We start from the raw sequence: 16,772 nt of genomic DNA, 5'->3' as shown, positions 1-16,772 counted from the left end.
ACTCTGAGGTCCTCCACTGAGAGCCCTAGGTGGTTGAAATGGCATTAAGGTTTATTGCAAGCTCTGGCACTAGTGTCCATGTTCAAATTAGATGTTGTATTAATGTATTATTGTGCTTGAGGATTTGGTTTACGATTGGGGGGGGGCTGTCTGGGCCCAGGAAAGGGTCCCTCCCCCCAGTCCTTGTGAAAGAAAACTGTTATCATCCTGCAGAAGTTGTAAGCCGCTGAGGATGCATTGAACTGTTTTTTTTTCATTGGCGGTTAAATTTTGTATAATTTGCCCTACTGATCTTCCTCCAACATGGGGAGAAAAGCAGGACATAATTGTTTATGGATCAACGTCATGAAACATAATAAAGCCTGCCTCATCTTGACTTAGAAATATGAAGAAAATTCTTTTAAGACTATAACAGAAATGCAAACCGCCCTTTCTCTGTTTGTTTCCCCGTTCTCCTGCAACTTCCCCTTTCTTGCCAGCCAGATGGTTCAACTGTCCTCCAGAAACGGGGCATGTAAAATTCGTAGTGGGTGGGCTAGAATTGCTAGCCTCTGGTAAAACCTGGAGATCTTCCGGGATTACGATGCCTCTCCAGCCTAGAGAGATTGCTTCCCCTGGAAAAACCCGCTAGCTTGGACGGTGGAAGCTGGCATCATTTCCTGCTAAGTGCCTTCCCCTTCCCCACACCCTGCCCTTCTCAGGTTCTATATCAAAATCTCCAGTTCTTTCCAACCCAGAGACAGAAGCCTGTCTGGAGTCCATAACCCCAGTGGTTTTGCTACAATGGATCCACCACCGTTGTCCAAACAAAAATGTTGTCTGCATGTTCCCCCCCCCCCCCACAACGCCATTTTATACATTTGGTTTTCAGCTTCTGCTTTAAATGAAGCAGGAGTAAAAGATTACAAAACAGGACCCCTTTGCACGAAGCGTTTGTCCCCCCCCCACCCTCGCCTCCCCCCCTCCCCGCTTTACATGACATGTCAAGTTTCCGGCCTTTGTTCCGTTAGATTTTATCACAGCATCAAAGACGACCCGTATCAGATGCCGCTTATGCCAACAGCTGCTGATAGCCCGTGGGAAATGCGCTGATGGAAAAGCCCTGCCCCAAGACAAGAGGCCTTCGGAGATGGATTGCCAACCCATTCAATGGCCAGTCGACCTCCATGTTGACGCCATCAGTTCTCGTCTTCCGGAATCTAAATGGTGCTTCCCGTTTGTAGGAAAGAGGCAAACAGAGGATGGTAACTAATAAGGAGAAGAACATTTGTGTCCTTTGGAATTTTGGAATGGTGTGTGTAGTTCTGGTCCCTCTCCCTGAAAAAAAAAAAACAGATGTTGTAGAGCTGTACAAAGGAGGGCAGCTAAAATGACTGGGAGGGGGCGGTCAATACCTTTCCTATGAGGAAACTGAGAGTCTGAGGTCTTTCAAACTACGTTTCTCAACTTTTTTTGCCATTGGGAAATCCTTGAAACGTCCTTCAGGCTTTGAGAAACCCCAGCAGTGGTGCAATCGTGCAGAATATGGTTGGGAGGCATCGCTGTGGACACGCCCACCTGGGCCCCTCCCCTTCTCCAGGCCCAACATTGGCCTTTCTGGGAGGGGAGGCGGGTCAACATGGCCATATACGGTCATATCACCCAGTAAATGCTTAACAAATTTTAAAATCTATTAAAAATAATTAACTCCCACCCATCTGGGAAACCCTTCCAGGGCCATCAAGAAACCTGATCTAGGGATATGACAGTGGTTTATACAATTATGTGTGGACTGGAGAAATTGACTAGCGGAAGCTGCTTCTCTATCAACCATAATACTAGAACTTGGAGGCACTCAATGAGCTTGTTGGGAAATAGATTCCGCACAGACAAAAAGGAATCTTTTTCAATAAGTAATGAGGTTGCCTTTTTTGTACTTCGTAAAGACCTATTGTGGCGCAGAGTGGTAAGGCAGCCGAAATGCTGTCTGAAGCTCTGCCCATGAGGCTGGGAGTTTGATCCCAGCAGCCGGCTCAAGGTTGACCCAGCCTTCCATCCTTCCGAGGTCGGTAAAATGAGTACCCAGCTTGCTGGGGGGTAAATGGTAATGACTGGGGAAGGCACTGGCAAACCACCCCGTATTGAGTCTGCCATGAAAACGCTAGAGGGTGTCACCCCAAGGGTCAGACATGACTTTAAAGAACAATGGCTTTACCTTTACCTTTGAAGACCTATGGCTGAACAATAAACTTGATTCGGATTCTGAATCAGTCATTAAACTGTGGAATTTACTGCCAGCGGAAGTACCAATGGCCGTAAGCACAGATCGCTTTAAAAGAGGTTTGTCAGATTAATGAAGGAGAAGCCCACCACGGCTACCTCTGAATACCAATACCAAGAGACAGCAGCAGGAGAGGCCTTGACGTTTTGTTTGTTTGACTATCCAGGATGACTGGTTGGCTGCTTTCAAACAGCATCCTGGGTCCATTCCGCACACACAGGATAATGCACTTTCAATATGCTTTGGCAGCTGGATTTTCCTGTGCAGAACAGGAAAATCTACTTTGAAAGTGCATTGAACATGCATTATCTATTGGGTGCAGACTAGCCCCTGGACTCGATGGGCCAGTGGTCTCATCCAGCAAGCTTGGTGTGTGTTTTCAAAAGCCCGAGGAGAGTCCTGCTGGATCAAGCCAGGGGTGAGGTCGGTTTTATGGATAGTCTTGATACTGTTTGTGTCCAAATGGTTACATTCTCTTAATCATAAGCCATCTCGGACTGGATTCTGAAGAGGTGGCCTAGAAATATCCTACAGAAATAAATAAATATAGACTGGAGCCCTCAGCAATAGCAGGCAAGGTAAAGTTCAGGTTCGGGAGGAGGAGGAGGGTGTCACAAACACACCATTTCATCTCCGAAATGCTGCAACATGACCTTTACGGGTTTGGATCACGGCAAAGAAGGTGTCAAGATGGAAAGTAGCTAAGTAAGTAGGGCTGATCTTGTGTTGAGCAGAGGGTTGGACTAGATGGCCTGTATGGCCCCTTCCAACTCTATGATTCTAGGATTCTATGATTCTACTAGTAATTAAGCCCGCTGTATGCCGAATACAGCGGGCGCTAGAAACTGACCTTGGGGACCGCCGTCAGTCTGCTGGGGACCGCCGTCAGTCTGCTGGGGACCGGCTCGGGCCGCGCCCGGGCCCCGCCCGCGGGCCGCGCCCGCGGGCCGCGCCCGCGGGCCGCGCCCGGGCCGCGCCCGCGAGCCGCGCCCGGGCCGCGCCCGCGAGCCGCGCCCGCGCGCCGCGCCCGGGCCGCGCCCGCGCGCCGCGCCCGGGCCGCGCCCGCGCGCCGCGCCCGGGCCGCGCCCGCGAGCCGCGCCCGGGCCGCGCCCGCGAGCCGCGCCCGCACATCGGGCCGCTTGCTGGCAGGGCCGCTGGTGGACTGTTTCTTCGATAACGCGAGAGGCGGCGCTGCAGAAGCCGGGGCAGGAAGCGAGCCGGGAGCGGCTGCGAGGACGGCGGAGACCATTGTAAGTTGGGGGCGAGGGGGTGGTGCGCGGGGGCTGCGGCCTGCGTGGGTTCCCTCGGGCGTCAGGCCAGGAGCAACTGCAAGCCGCGCTGCGCGCGGCTCGCAGTTGCTGGGGCTGGGAATCAGAGGGAGCAATCGGCAGGCGCTTCGCGCCTGCCGATTGTTCCCTCCGATTGTCTGTCATGAGGAAGGGTCCAATCCGGACCCTTCCTCATCCCGGACACATCCCGCCCCAGAACGCCTTACTCTTTTATTTAGTCCGTGGCGCCCGTGGCGCCACGGGCGGTGTTCAGATGAGCAGGGTGTTGGACTAGATGGCCTGTATGGCCCCTTCCAACTCTATGATTCTATGATTCTATGAGCAGGGGGTTGGACTAGATGGCCTGTATGGCCCCTTCCAACTCTATGATTCTATGAGCAGGGTGTTGGACTAGATGGCCTGTATGGCCCCTTCCAACTCTATGATTCTATGATTCTATGAGCAGGGGGTTGGACTAGATGGCCTGTGTGACCCCTTCCAACTCTATGATTCTATGATTCTAGGATTCTATGAGCAGGGGGTTGGACTAGAAGGCCTGTGTGGCCCCTTCCAACTCTATGATTCTATGATTCTATGAGCAGGGGGTTGGACTAGATGGCCTGTATGGCCCCTTCCAACTCGATGATTCTGTGATTCTATGAGCAGGGGGTTGGACTAGATGGCCTCTATGGCCCCTTCCAAATCTATGATTCTGTGATTCTATGATTCTAATAAAAGCCTCTCGGTCCATTATTCCAGACACAAGGATGAGCGGGTTTCTTACGCATGGACCAGCAACGGGGGTGTGAGGCGGAGTTAAAATAGTCCTGCAACCAAGGAAAGGGTGAAGCGGCACAGTTCTAGGAACGAGCTCTGTTTTCATTAGATACTGGACGAGACACGGCAGATACTACGGCTGCAGGGTTGAGATAGGGGCTGGTATCAAACAATCACGATGCTTTGACATGGGGAAAGAGGAAATTTCGATAACAAAGGCAGTGAGAACAGAAGGATGGAGAGGGCGGAAAGCCCACACACGTTCTACAGCTGTGCCGCGTGTTTATTTTTCCCATTAAGTTTTTAGAATGGCTTTGGTTGCTCGGGGGAAAAAAATGATCCTATGAAGAAAAGGGGTTAAAGGGGAAGGGGTGTTTGAAAGAAATACGTCAAAGTTCTTCCTTCCCCTCCCCAAATCACAGATTGAGACAATGGCCGTTGTGATGCTACAGTCTGCATTCCTCGAGGGGTATTGGCCTGTGATGAGATTAAACCCCTCTTAAATCCTCCTTGTGTCACAACAGATACAAGCTGCAGAACTGGCTCTACAACCAAGTCTCTACCTGGGCAGCCAACCCAGAACTTAAGTTCACCGATGCCAATTGGATCAAATACAGACAAACCCTAATTTGTTGTTGTTGTTGTTAGGTGTGAAGTCATGTCCAACCCATTGCGACCCCATGGACAATGATCCTCCAGGCCTTCCTGTCTTCTACCATTCCCCGGAGTCCATTTAAATTCGCACCGACTGCTTCAGGCGCTCCATCCAGCCAGCTCATTCTCTGTCGTCCCCTTCTTCTTTTGCCCTCGATCGCTCCCAGCATTAGGCTCTTCTCCAGGGAGTCCTTCCTTCTCATGAGGTGGCCAAAGTATTTGAGTTTCATCTTCAGGATCTGGCCTTCTAAGGAGCAGCCAGGGCTGATCTCCTCTAGGACTGACCGGTTTGTTTGCCTTGCAGTCCAAGGGACTCGCAAGAGTCTTCTCCAGCAACAGAGTTCAAAAGCCTCAATTCTTTGACGGGGCCCCACCCGGGGCCTCTCCCCTTCCCATTTCCCCCAGGCCATTTTGGGAAGGGGCGTGAGTTGACACCGGATAAATGCTAATTAACTCCCACCCACTTCATGAAACCCTGGTTGAGAAAGCCTAATGTACATCAAAGCTTCATGTACATCAACTTGAGGTCTAAGATGGAAGAAAAGAAAGATATAAGAAAATGTCAGATTTGGACCCGGCAGGAGAAACTAGCTAGCCATTCATTCATTCATTCATTCATTCATTCATTCATTCATTCATTCATTGGCTTATCATGAAAATCAAGAGGTGACAGAAAGTTCTCCCAGTCCACGATGGCCTCTAAGGGGGCTTGGACAGGGAGGCCAGAGGTGTACAAAGCAATGCTCCGTCCACAAAGAGCTGGCCGTGATTATTTTGGGTTGGAAGAACATGCCGGAAGCTGTCGCCGAGCCCCAAATGTTTCCAGACCAAAGGCACAGGCGACCAAACACATTTTGTGACATTTCCCCTGGTGCTTCTCGTTCTGAAATGACACGTGACGGGCCCGTAGGCTGCATTCACTGGAAAAGAGAACAAACACACCGCCCGGGCACGCCTGTGAAAAGAGAGGCCAGAATGCAGATTTCGCAAATATGATCTGAAGCAAACAAGGTGTTATTCCAGTTTACCTTCCACTCAGGCTGAATGGGTCACAAGCGAAGGAGGAAGCCGTATTTGCTCAACGGAATAGAAACAGCATTTTGGGGCTAATTGTTAAGGAGAGCCGAGCCGTCAAAGCCCTGGGAAAAGCTCCATACGGTCATGCTTGCTGACAAATCTGTACGCACCGTGAGTGTCAACGGCCCTCTCATACCTTCCATGCCGGATGTGATTGATGCCCTTTCAAAAAGGTTAGGGATTGGCCAACCCCGATACAGGGACTAACAAGAAATCATGCCCACCTCACAGCCCCAACAAACAAAAAGCTACGTCTGCCATTTGAGATGATCATGGAATTATAGAGTTGGAAGGGTCCATAAGGCCTTTGAGTCCAACTCCCCGCTCGATGCGTGATCCGCCTCGTGACCCATGCTAGAATTAATACACACACAGCCAGTATTACAAGGTGTTTCTCCCAAAATGGGGATCCAAACATCCTAGCAGTGGTTATGTAACCTCAGAGGGGTTTTTTAAGGGGGGGGGGGGGCGGTTCAGATCCATTTGTGTGGCATTACATAAGCAAACCCCGGGGATATCTGCGTGGCTTGCAAACAATTCACTGTTTCTGCATCAAATTCACCACCTCATCCCAGCAAGGAAAAATCCAACTGAATTCTGCTTGCACAGTGAGTTGGGTTGCACAAGGAATCCCGCACGAGAACGACGTGAGATCCTATTTGTTTCCTAAAACGTGTTATACACACACACGCACAAACGCAAACATAAAATCTAGTCTTCATTTGTCTGGAGATGATCGCAAATCGTTTGTCTGAAGGTCAGTTGAGTGTCTTTTAATTTAGAAACATGAGACTGGAGGATGCAGTCTGCAAAATGAAATTTCCCTGGAATCTACCAGTTCAGGCTGCCTTCCAGATTTACGGTTGGCTTGCTCTCCCTTCCTTCTTTCAAGGAACTATACTTTGTGATTTGTTGGGAGAACAGCTGAGCTGACCCTTGTTGGCTCACTTGGGGATTAGAGTGGACCCAACATTATTTCTAGAGAAGCAAGTTAATTCAGCTTAGGAAACATGCTTTTGTCCATCTTCGCCTGATTCAGAGGATGAATTCAATCCAGCTGTCCTTCAACCAGAGTCTCAATGTAAGCCAGGGGTAGTCTGGCAGGGGCTCATGGGAATTGTAGTCCACGAACATCTGGAGGACCACAGGTTGACTACCCCTGCTCTAAAAGGTTGGCCACCCCTGCCTTACGCAATTCCCGAAAGCGTTTCCACAGCCGAAGCCCCTCGAAAGGGAAAAGACCCGACACCGCACGTGTGGAAAAGATATTTAATTGTAAATAGAAAAAGTAGGCCAGAGTACAGTTTTAAGGGCAATCATTTTGTATAGATAATCTAGGTCATTTATAAAGTTATACGTTTTCATAAAAGCACTGAAAACACTGACACGCAAAGCACAAATCCAAAACAAGGTTTAGTTCTGAAAGGAAAGGAGCGGCACGGTTGTTCAGCGTGTGAGGCCAAGCAGCACGCAGTCCTTAAGGCAGTATGGTCTGAGTGAAAGTCTAGAAGCCACACAAAAAAACGTCTTCGTTTCCATTTCCTCGTTCGGCTGGGACAGAACGAGGGGGCAGAGCCCTGAGGGGGCGGAATAGGCTTAGGAACACTTCTGGAGCAAGAGCCCATTTGCGAATCCTCCCCAGCGTTAAACGTTCCTCGCAAGTAGAAAAATCAGCCAAGAGAGGAGGGGAGAACGACTCCCCCTAACGCGCTAGCTTTCTTCCTGAAGGGAGTTGGCGCTTTTGAAACGGGGAGCATTCAAAATGAAATATCACAGACTCAAGTGGTATAAGTCCCCTACCGCCTCATCCTGCTGTATATCCAGGGGTGGTCAAAACTGCGGCCCTCCAGACGTCCGTGGACTGCAACTCGCTGGCAGGGGCTCATGGGAATTGCAGTCCATGGACATCTGGAGGGCTGCAGTCTGACCAGCCCTGAATTGTAGACAATGCCTGAGTTGTGGGGGCCCTCAGGATGCCACTAACCATGTGTTCCCATGAAACCTAATTGGGGTGCAAATGCTACCTATTTCTCAAGGGATGTGCTAAACATGGGGGGGTGTGTGTCCCAATCCTTTTAAAAAAAAAAAAAAAACCTCACCCTTATTTCCGATAATCACAGTCAGGAACTCCAAACGCGGAAGAGCATTCAGGACTGTCATCCTATTAAACTTGCTATTATAATGCTTTTTTAAAAAGTCAACTCGACACTGGAAATGCTAAATATAATGCCTTTGATTACTGCACAAACACAAAACATTATTGCGGAAACAACTGCAGGTGACAACGGTGTCAAACCAGACAATTTTTTTTTTTTTTGCAAAGGTTATTTTTTTTTAAAGGCAAGATATCTGCCTCTAGAACGCATGATGAGGGCAATCTCAATTTTGGTTTGAGGAAACCAATGGAAACAGCATTTCTGCGTCCGGCGTGCATAGCCAAAGGGTGTGCAAGCGTCACCAGGGGGAGGCTCTCTTCCTCGAGCCCCAACGAAACGTGCGAGAGCCGAAACGACTGTGGATGTGAAACGGCAGTGGCGCATACGCAGGAAAGTTTCGCTGGGCACTCCCTTGTTCAATTGAACACAAACTGGTTGGAAAGCTACAGCCCCGGGAGGGTCAGAAGGGCTGTGTGCCTAGTTCGCATCCTCTTTTGCCCGGCGTCACTCTGCCGTGCCACGTAAGCTACTTGGTCTTGTGTTGAACACAGAAAAACTTGTGACCAAGCAGATGAATCCAGAGCGGTCATACCCGTCACCCACCTTGTCCCCCACCATTCCCAGATAGTGTCCTAGATCCTTTAGAGCAGGGATCCTGAACCTGTGGCCCTCCAGATGTTCGTGGACTACAATTCCCATGGAATTGTAGTCCATGAACATCTGGAGGACCACAGGTTCAGGATCCCTGCTTTAGAGGGCTTCCCCATCTCCCTTATTATGCTGTCCAGTACAGCTTATCAGCTATAGCAGGGGGGGGTAACGTTAAGCTAGAAGCTTACGGTACTCAGCAAGAAGGGATGTGGCCCTAATTCAATGCAGACACACCGGAAACAGGGTTTTAAGCTCCCAGCTGTCAAACTTTCAAATGACTATATTACAGGAATACTGATATTGGTTTCTTTTTCTTTTCTTTCTTTTTCTCCCCCCTCCTACCAACGTATCGTTCCAAGAAATGCCAATCTCAATTTCAAAACAAAACAAACAACCAAAAAAAAGACCTGTCCAATGGCTTCCCCGCGACCAACAGGCTAAACATTTTTGTCATAATTTCCCCCATTCTTTCCTGAAAAATACATACGTCAACGATGTATAGAAATTATTAAAAAAAAACATGCAGCGTATGTACAAACTGAAACGTTTAAAAAATATCAGCCTCATATACAGGTCGATCTACTTGAATATATCCGAAATTAAATATAAAAAATTACAGTTTTCCTAAAATAATAAAAAAAACAACCCCCCAAAAAAGCAAGAAACAAAAACAAATACACAATACACAAAACATGGTTTTCAGAGGCTGAGACAACTACTTAAAGCTGTACAAAAGATTTCCATCAGAAAAATGCATTTTCTCAGAAGCTTTTGTTGCTCGCTTTTCCCGATTGGTTCTGTCACATAATTTGTTTTTTTTTCACGCTGTCAGTTTAAATCAACAGTTATCACCCTTAAAACTGCTCTGAATTTCAGCAATTTTGTACTAAAATCCAAAAAAAAAAAAAAAAAGAGTCACAAAAAACATCGGCTTTGCATGTTTGTGGATCCCTCCAAAAAGATTAAGCAACTAATTTTGGAACTGTAAAAAAAACAACTATTTACAGTATCTTTAAATAGTTTTGCACAAAAATGTCTAAATTTGAGTGAGTTTTTTTTTTTTTTTTTATATCGTACAAGAAAAAATTTCATCAGAGCTCATGGCTTTTCCAAGTCCAGTTTCAAACCCATAGAGCATCTTCTCTCGTGCGGAATTTCCTGGCTCTGTGCCGATGACGGCGGACAGGTCCGGATGGCACCGCGGGTTTTCTTGACTGGCTTTACAGAACGAATCCTTCAAGGCCATTCAAACAGCTTCTTTGTTAGTCTGAAGGCGGGTCATCGCTTCCAACTTCTGCCGATAGGCTTCGGCCTCCTGCTCTTTCTTTAGGAGCTGCTGGCGGTACTTCTGCGCCTCCCGGTTGGCCTCATCCAGCTGTTTCTGCAAAGTTTCTCTTTCCTGTCAAAACAAAAAAACCAGAAAGAGCTTGTCAAACGTGCAATTCGCCCAAACAAAACAGAAGTCCACCGCTGCGTTGCAAGTTTTTCGCTGGAATCTTACCTAGAAAAATTCCTAGGTCTGAGTTCTGGCCAGCAAAACATCACAGCTATGGTGAGAGTTAAAAATAAGGAAGAAAGAGCTGTCTTTTCTGCTACCTTTTACTTTTGGGGAAGTGGGTTCTGGGTGACTCTAATCAGGCCTGATTCAGGCATATGCATGCCCTTACGAAACCCTGTGTGTCCACTAAGCTTTTCTACATCCCATCATTTAACTCCTAGCCAGGAGTACATTGCAGTAATGCTATAGATTTGTCCTGGATGTAGTATGCAAGTAAATACTATTAGAGAATCTCTGCTTCCATCCTAAGCTTTTTTAAAAATTAAAGCATGAGTACTGCATTCTTAGCATAAAGGTATCCCCTGTGCAAGCACCAGGTCATGTCTGACCCTTGGGGTGACGCCCTCCAGCGTTTTCATGGCAGACTCAATACGGGGTGGTTTGCCAGTGCCTTCCCCAGTCATTACCGTTTACCCCCCAGCAGGCAAGCTGGGGACTCATTTTACCGACCTCGGAAGGATGGAAGGCTGAGTCAACCTTGAGCCGGCTGCTGGGATCAAACTCCCAGCCTCATGGGCAGAGCTTTCAGACTTCATGTCTGCTACCTTACCACTCTGCGCCACAAGAGGCTTAGCCTAGCCATACACAAAATCCACAAAGTGTTATACTATCCGTCCATGAGCTCTGGTACTTTATTCACATTCTTGATCTCTTATCTGCCTGAGACCGATTCTGCACGGAGGCGGAAAACTCATGCCGCTTCCTGCTTGCAAACACACGGTTGGAAGCTGCATGTTTGCAACCTTCCTGACGAGAGACCCCTCCTGGCTTCTTGCCTCCTGACAAGGCCGCAAGGGAAGACAATGCAAACCTCTCCCCCGCTCGCTGGCCTGTCAATCACCGCAAGCCACCAATCCCTGCACAGCATTTGTATCGGGGACTCAAACTTCCTCCCCCAAATTAATTTTCATTAAGTGCACGTCCGTGTTGCTGTGGAGAAACATCACAACAATGAAACATTCTCTCCTCTTTGGGGAATTTTTCGTGTAACGGTCTCTATTCATGTTCAGGTAGATGTCTGATAGGCTGGCCATGGGAACTGGACCCCGATGAGTGATTGTGTGTTCATGGTGAGGTTTAAAAACAAAGAGTATGGGTGCCTAGCTAATCGGGAGAGGGCTGCTTCATCACACGCCAAACCCAAAATGCCTGTGTACAGTGAAGAGAACATTTTATTTTTTACAAGGGGAATGTAGCTTTGTGGTCCTGCACCACATAGACTGTGACATTTCTTTTTTTTAAATAACGATCAGGAAATGGAGAGGGGAGGGTGGGTGTGAGGGCAGGCAAAACGCTGCCTAGACTGTCGTGTTTTTCTCCCCCCACAAAGACTTGCCCCTGTTTGCTTCTTGGATCACTGCTGCACAGCAAGAAGTGACAAACTGAGTTTCGGCGATTTCCCTCATTGTGGAGCAAATTTGACTAATAACTTGTGCCAGCCGCTTGACAGCTCTGGGTTGTTGCCGATGTCAAGTGGAAACAGCAATAAAACCAGAGGCCGTCCTGGGAGCAAACGCCTCATGCGAAATCGGTCTGAGAATCTTACATGAAGTTATTTCTCCAAAGGACACTCCTCTTTAAATGACACCTGAGAAGCTTTTTCTCTAAGAAACCAAATGACAGCAAGTCAAACAACAAAGCTGACCGATCCTTCCATGTTATTCCCCCCCTTTTTATGATACAGAATGGATTTCTCAGTAAAGGAAGATACTTGAGTTCAAAGCAACAGGCATTTCCTCCAACCTACGAGATATCCTGGACCAGGATTTTTTAAAAAAAATTGTTGTTGAACACAAAAGATCAGATCACGACTCAAAAGGAAGCAGTTCGGTCTTATTAAAAATAATTGCCTTGGCAGTGGCTTTGTTTTGATCCTTAACCAAACCAAAAAAAATTCTCTGCCTGGTTTAAAAGGACTCCATGCTTTTATGAATAAGCGAAATTCAGCCCTGGTTTCCGTTTAATCACTGAATAAAAGCTACCGAGGAAGCCCATGAGACTGCCAAAATAATGGCAATCAATACAAACCCCTCCCTTTTGTAAAATCAGCTCTGTCTCTGACCATTTCTGCACTGCTTATGCGCTGGGATGCAGGCTAGACTTTGACCTGAGGCAGGTTGCCTTGCCTCTTCCTGTTCCCACACGGGGGAGCATTTGTCCTGGTGAACCTTGTCCACCCCAGATTTGTGCTCCCGCATGGAAGCCAAGTTCCCAGTGTGAGCCTAACCATACTTACTGGGACGTAAGAATCACTGATGTTTGTGGTTAGATTTCCTACCAGTTTAGTACGCTTAGTATGCTGCAACTGAATTAGCAAATTCTAGTCGCTTCGGAGATCCTTTACTTACCCTGTCCCCCAATGCTATGGATTTGCAGGGAGTGGTACTGTTCCCTTCTTCCAGATTTTTATTCTGTTGGGAATTGTCACCTCGCCCAATTGAAACAGCGCCTTAAACTCAAAGCTGTAGGAATCTGGTTACTTACAGTGCAATCCTATCAGTGCTCAGCATCTCCAGCTAAAATGAGCAGGCTTTGCTGGCCGCACCCTGGTTAGGCCTATTCCAGCTCGGACAGCCGGGACACTCTCCACCCCCAGGGCCGTTTCACAAATATTAAGAGGAACAATGGATAAGGATAGATGGCCATTCCTAGAGCCAGTTTGGTGTAGTGGTTAGGAGTGCGGACTTCTAATCTGGCATGCCGGATTCAATTCTGCACTCCCCCACATGCAGCCAGCTGGGTGACCTTGGGCTCGCCACGGCACTGATAAAGCTGTTCTAACCAAGCAGTAATATCAGGGCTCTCTCAGCCTCACCCACCCCAAAGGGTAACTGTTGTGGGGAGAGGAAAGGGAAGGCGACTGTAAGCCGCTTTGAGCCTCCTTCGGGTAGGGAAAAGCGGCATATAAGACCCAATTCTTCTTCTTCTTCAGTAATATCAGGGCTCTCTCAGCCTCACCCACCCCACAGGGTGTCTGTTGTGGGGAGAGGAAAGGGAAGGTGACTGTAAGCCGCTTTGAGCCTCCTTCGGGTAGGGAAAAGCAGCATATAAGACCAAATTCTTCTTCTTCTTCAGTAATATCAGGGCTCTCTCAGCCTCACCCACCCCACAGGGTGTCTGTTGTGGGGAGAGGAAAGGGAAGGGGAATGTAAGCCGCTTTGAGCCTCCTTCGGGTAGGGAAAAGCGGCATATAAGAACCAACTCTTCTTCTTCTTCTTATCAGGGCAACAACAATACAAACAAACAATCCTCTAACTATAAAGCAAGGAGAATCCTCTAACTATAAAGCAACATTCAGTTGAGACAAACTGAAGAACGCCTTTCACAACGAGTAGATTCCTTACTTCTATTTCGGCAGACTCCACCCGGTTTTCTACAATCTCAATGCACTGCCTCTTGAGTGGCGGCTCTTCGCTGATCACAGTCTCTTCAGCAATGTCTGTGGCTGGTACTGTAAGTACTTGGATGAAGATAAAATTCCATCATAAATATGAAGGTTATAGTGCTTTGAAGTACGGAACTTATGCAAACAAAAAAGCTGGGAAGACGCTTGTGAAAACTCGTATGTTAGAGCAGGGGTAGTGCACCTGTGGTCCTCCAGATGTCCATGGACTACAATTCCCAGGAGCCCCTGCCAGTATGAACACTTATACTGGGTTGACAGAGAGGCCAGAGAAAAACTCAATGCTGTGTCCATAATTAGTTATTTCCCTGACAACCCAACCTCTTGATTCATCCCTTGAGTATGGCAAAGGGGCTACAGGTTGAAGTACGTTCAGGAATTGTAATGCCAGGATAACAGGTCTTCGTTTAGCTAATTGTCACTAAGTAACAGCATGTTTAAGCCATGTAGACAACATTCTATGACACACTGTGGAACTCTTCCCTCCTTCCCTAGTAATGGTACGTTAGTTATGTGTTGGCTGGAGCATATCAGCTTTTCTTTCTTTCTAACCTATCTGGATTCTTCATTCCGTTTTCTTCCTAAGACTTTTTAGGTTGCAGAGAATACTGAGGGGGTTGTAATCATATTTGCACGGTGCTCTTCCCCTCTATCTTTTTTTTTTTAAGGGCTTGAAGTTCTCGTTTCACTACCTCTCGTCCCAGCTTACCTTGTTGGCCATCGGGCATGGTCACGATAATAGGCTGACCCATCCCGCTGGTCGGAATGGAATGGAGGTTTCCGAGCTGAATGCCATCCGTTACTATGGTTATAACCTGCTGGCCACCGGAACTGACAACTTGCTGAATGGCGCCGTCCACGGATTCTGCAGTCACGACTTCCTCCGTAGCCACGACTGTTAGAACAAAATACAATCGATCAAGATAGTTCTCACTGACAAGTCCGCCTGCAGAAAGACACTTTCGAATGCTTTCAAGCGGTGTTTCCTACGGACACGGCACTGTTTGACACAGCAGAGCATACAGGGTGTCGAAGTCCAAAACCCTGCTCGACGTAGCATCAGCCTAAAGCATCCCTAAGGGCAGGGGTACTCAACCTGTGGTCCTCCAGATGCCCATGGACTACAATTCCCATGAGCCCCTGCCAGCGTTTGCTGGCAGGGGCTCATGGGAATTGTAGTCCATGGACATCTGGAGGACCACAGGCTGACTACCCCTGCCTAAGGGGAACAGGAAACATACCGGCTTTGCTCACTGAGAGATTCACATTTTACGTTCTCCTGTCTCTCAAATCCAGTTGGGAAATCTATTTCATAACTGCAGCCGGTGTGCCATAACAATGCCAGCCAACGCACAGAAACAATGGAACGCTGCCCTATGGCAGCGTCCCCTTCAAACAGAAAGGGAGGGGATTCTCAGTGGCAATCACAAACATATCGATGCTTGCAAGCCATCAGGCAGCCTGAGTAGCCACCCTCACTCACTAGGGTCTAAAAATAACTGCTAGAGCAGAACTTTAAGGAAGTCGTCTCAGTAATAATGTTCAAAATAGCTTACAAAGGAAATTAAGCTCTCCCAATTAAGCAGCTATGGCTTGGTAAAATAATAAGGGTTATAAATAAATATACTAAAAAAAAGGCAAATGGGATTTTGGCCTGTATCAAAGTGAATATTGTGTCCAGATCACGGGAGGTGATGGTACTGCTTTACTCTGCTCTGGTTCGGCCTCACTTGGGAGTACTGTGTTCAGTTTTTGGCACCCCAGTTGAAGAGGGATGTAGACAAACTGGAGCGTGTCCAGAGGAGGGTAAACAAAGATGGTGAGGGGTTTGGAGACCAAGACGTATCAGGATAGGTTAGGGGGACTTGGTCTGTTTAACCTGGAGAGGAGACGATTGAGAGGGGATCTGATAACCAAGTATTGAAAAGGCTGCCATGTAGAGGATGGAGCAGAGTTGCTATCTCTTGCCCCGGAGGGACAGACCAAAATCAGTAGGATGGAATTAATTCATCCCACTGATTCATCCCAAAGAAATTCCGTCTCAACCTCCGGAAGAAGTTCCTGACAGTTAGAGCGGTTTCTCAGTGGAACGGGCTTCCTCGGGAGGTGGTGGGTTCTCCATCTTTGGATGTTTTTAAACAGAGGCTGGAGAGCCATCTGACGGAGAGGCTGATTCTTTGACAGTTCAAGGGGGTGGCAGGTTACAGTAGATGAGCGATAGGGTTGTGAGTGTTCTGCATTGTGTGGGAGGTTGAGCTAGATGACCCAGGAGGTCCCTTCAAACTCTATTATTCTATATTTTAAATAAATATATCCAACATTTCAGTTATACCGAACTGTTAACATTTTACTAGGCCCAAAGGAATTATAATTAAACCCAGCCATAAAGTTTCCCAGGTCTCTGTGAACTTATTAGTCCTTTAAAAGTACATGAGGTAGACTTCATTCTTCCTTTAGCTTTTAAGGGGACAATTATCAAAAGTCAATGAAACAACGATGAAGCACAAAGAGAATCATACCCAAAATTAATTCAAGTGTCCACATTTACATTCAAGTAAGGTTATAGTAACATCAAGAGCTTTGAAGTATATATTTAAAAAAATGGGACAGATGCCCAAAGGCTTTCTCTCAAAAAACAGCAGAACATGATTTATGTCAGAAATATCAGACACAAAGCTTTCATCTTTGCCATTAATTACAATTCTGTTTACAATGATACTCCCACTCAAACAATCTATGCAATTATGTGCCTTCTGAGCATTTCTTTATCATTGAAATGGCTGTAAGAACCATGTCAAAACTGGTCACAATTTTATGCAGGCGAGTCAATGACACCATGACGGAGGTATGTAAATACACTGAAAGGCTTTCGTTTTAAAACTCAAAAATACAGCCTACTGTCTTCAGTCTATTTACTCTGAGCAACTGGGCCTAATCATCTCAACAACTACCTTCTGTGACTCTACTA

General features: G+C 47.3%; 1 protein-coding gene across 5 annotated transcripts in view; it reads right to left on the bottom strand.

Moving 5' to 3' along the window:
- Positions 1-7,291: 7,291 nt before the first annotated feature.
- Positions 7,292-16,772, bottom strand: part of GABPB1 (GA binding protein transcription factor subunit beta 1) — a 28,698-nt gene continuing 19,217 nt past the window's right edge. For all 5 annotated transcript variants that reach the window (XM_077318376.1, XM_077318378.1, XM_077318375.1 and 2 more), the window contains exons 7-9: positions 14,514-14,699; positions 13,746-13,861; positions 7,292-10,242 (exon numbers count right to left, since the gene is read on the bottom strand). In XM_077318376.1, the coding sequence (XP_077174491.1) occupies positions 10,090-10,242; positions 13,746-13,861; positions 14,514-14,699 (455 nt within the window). In that variant the 3' untranslated portion in view covers positions 7,292-10,089. The remainder of the gene's footprint in view (positions 10,243-13,745; positions 13,862-14,513; positions 14,700-16,772) is intronic.

Source organism: Paroedura picta, chromosome 18 (genome assembly GCF_049243985.1).
Source record: "Paroedura picta isolate Pp20150507F chromosome 18, Ppicta_v3.0, whole genome shotgun sequence".
Classification (NCBI taxonomy): Eukaryota; Metazoa; Chordata; class Lepidosauria; order Squamata; family Gekkonidae; genus Paroedura; species Paroedura picta.
The sequence above is the reverse complement of the archived record's forward strand: the minus strand, read 5'-3'. Positions and strand labels throughout refer to the sequence as shown.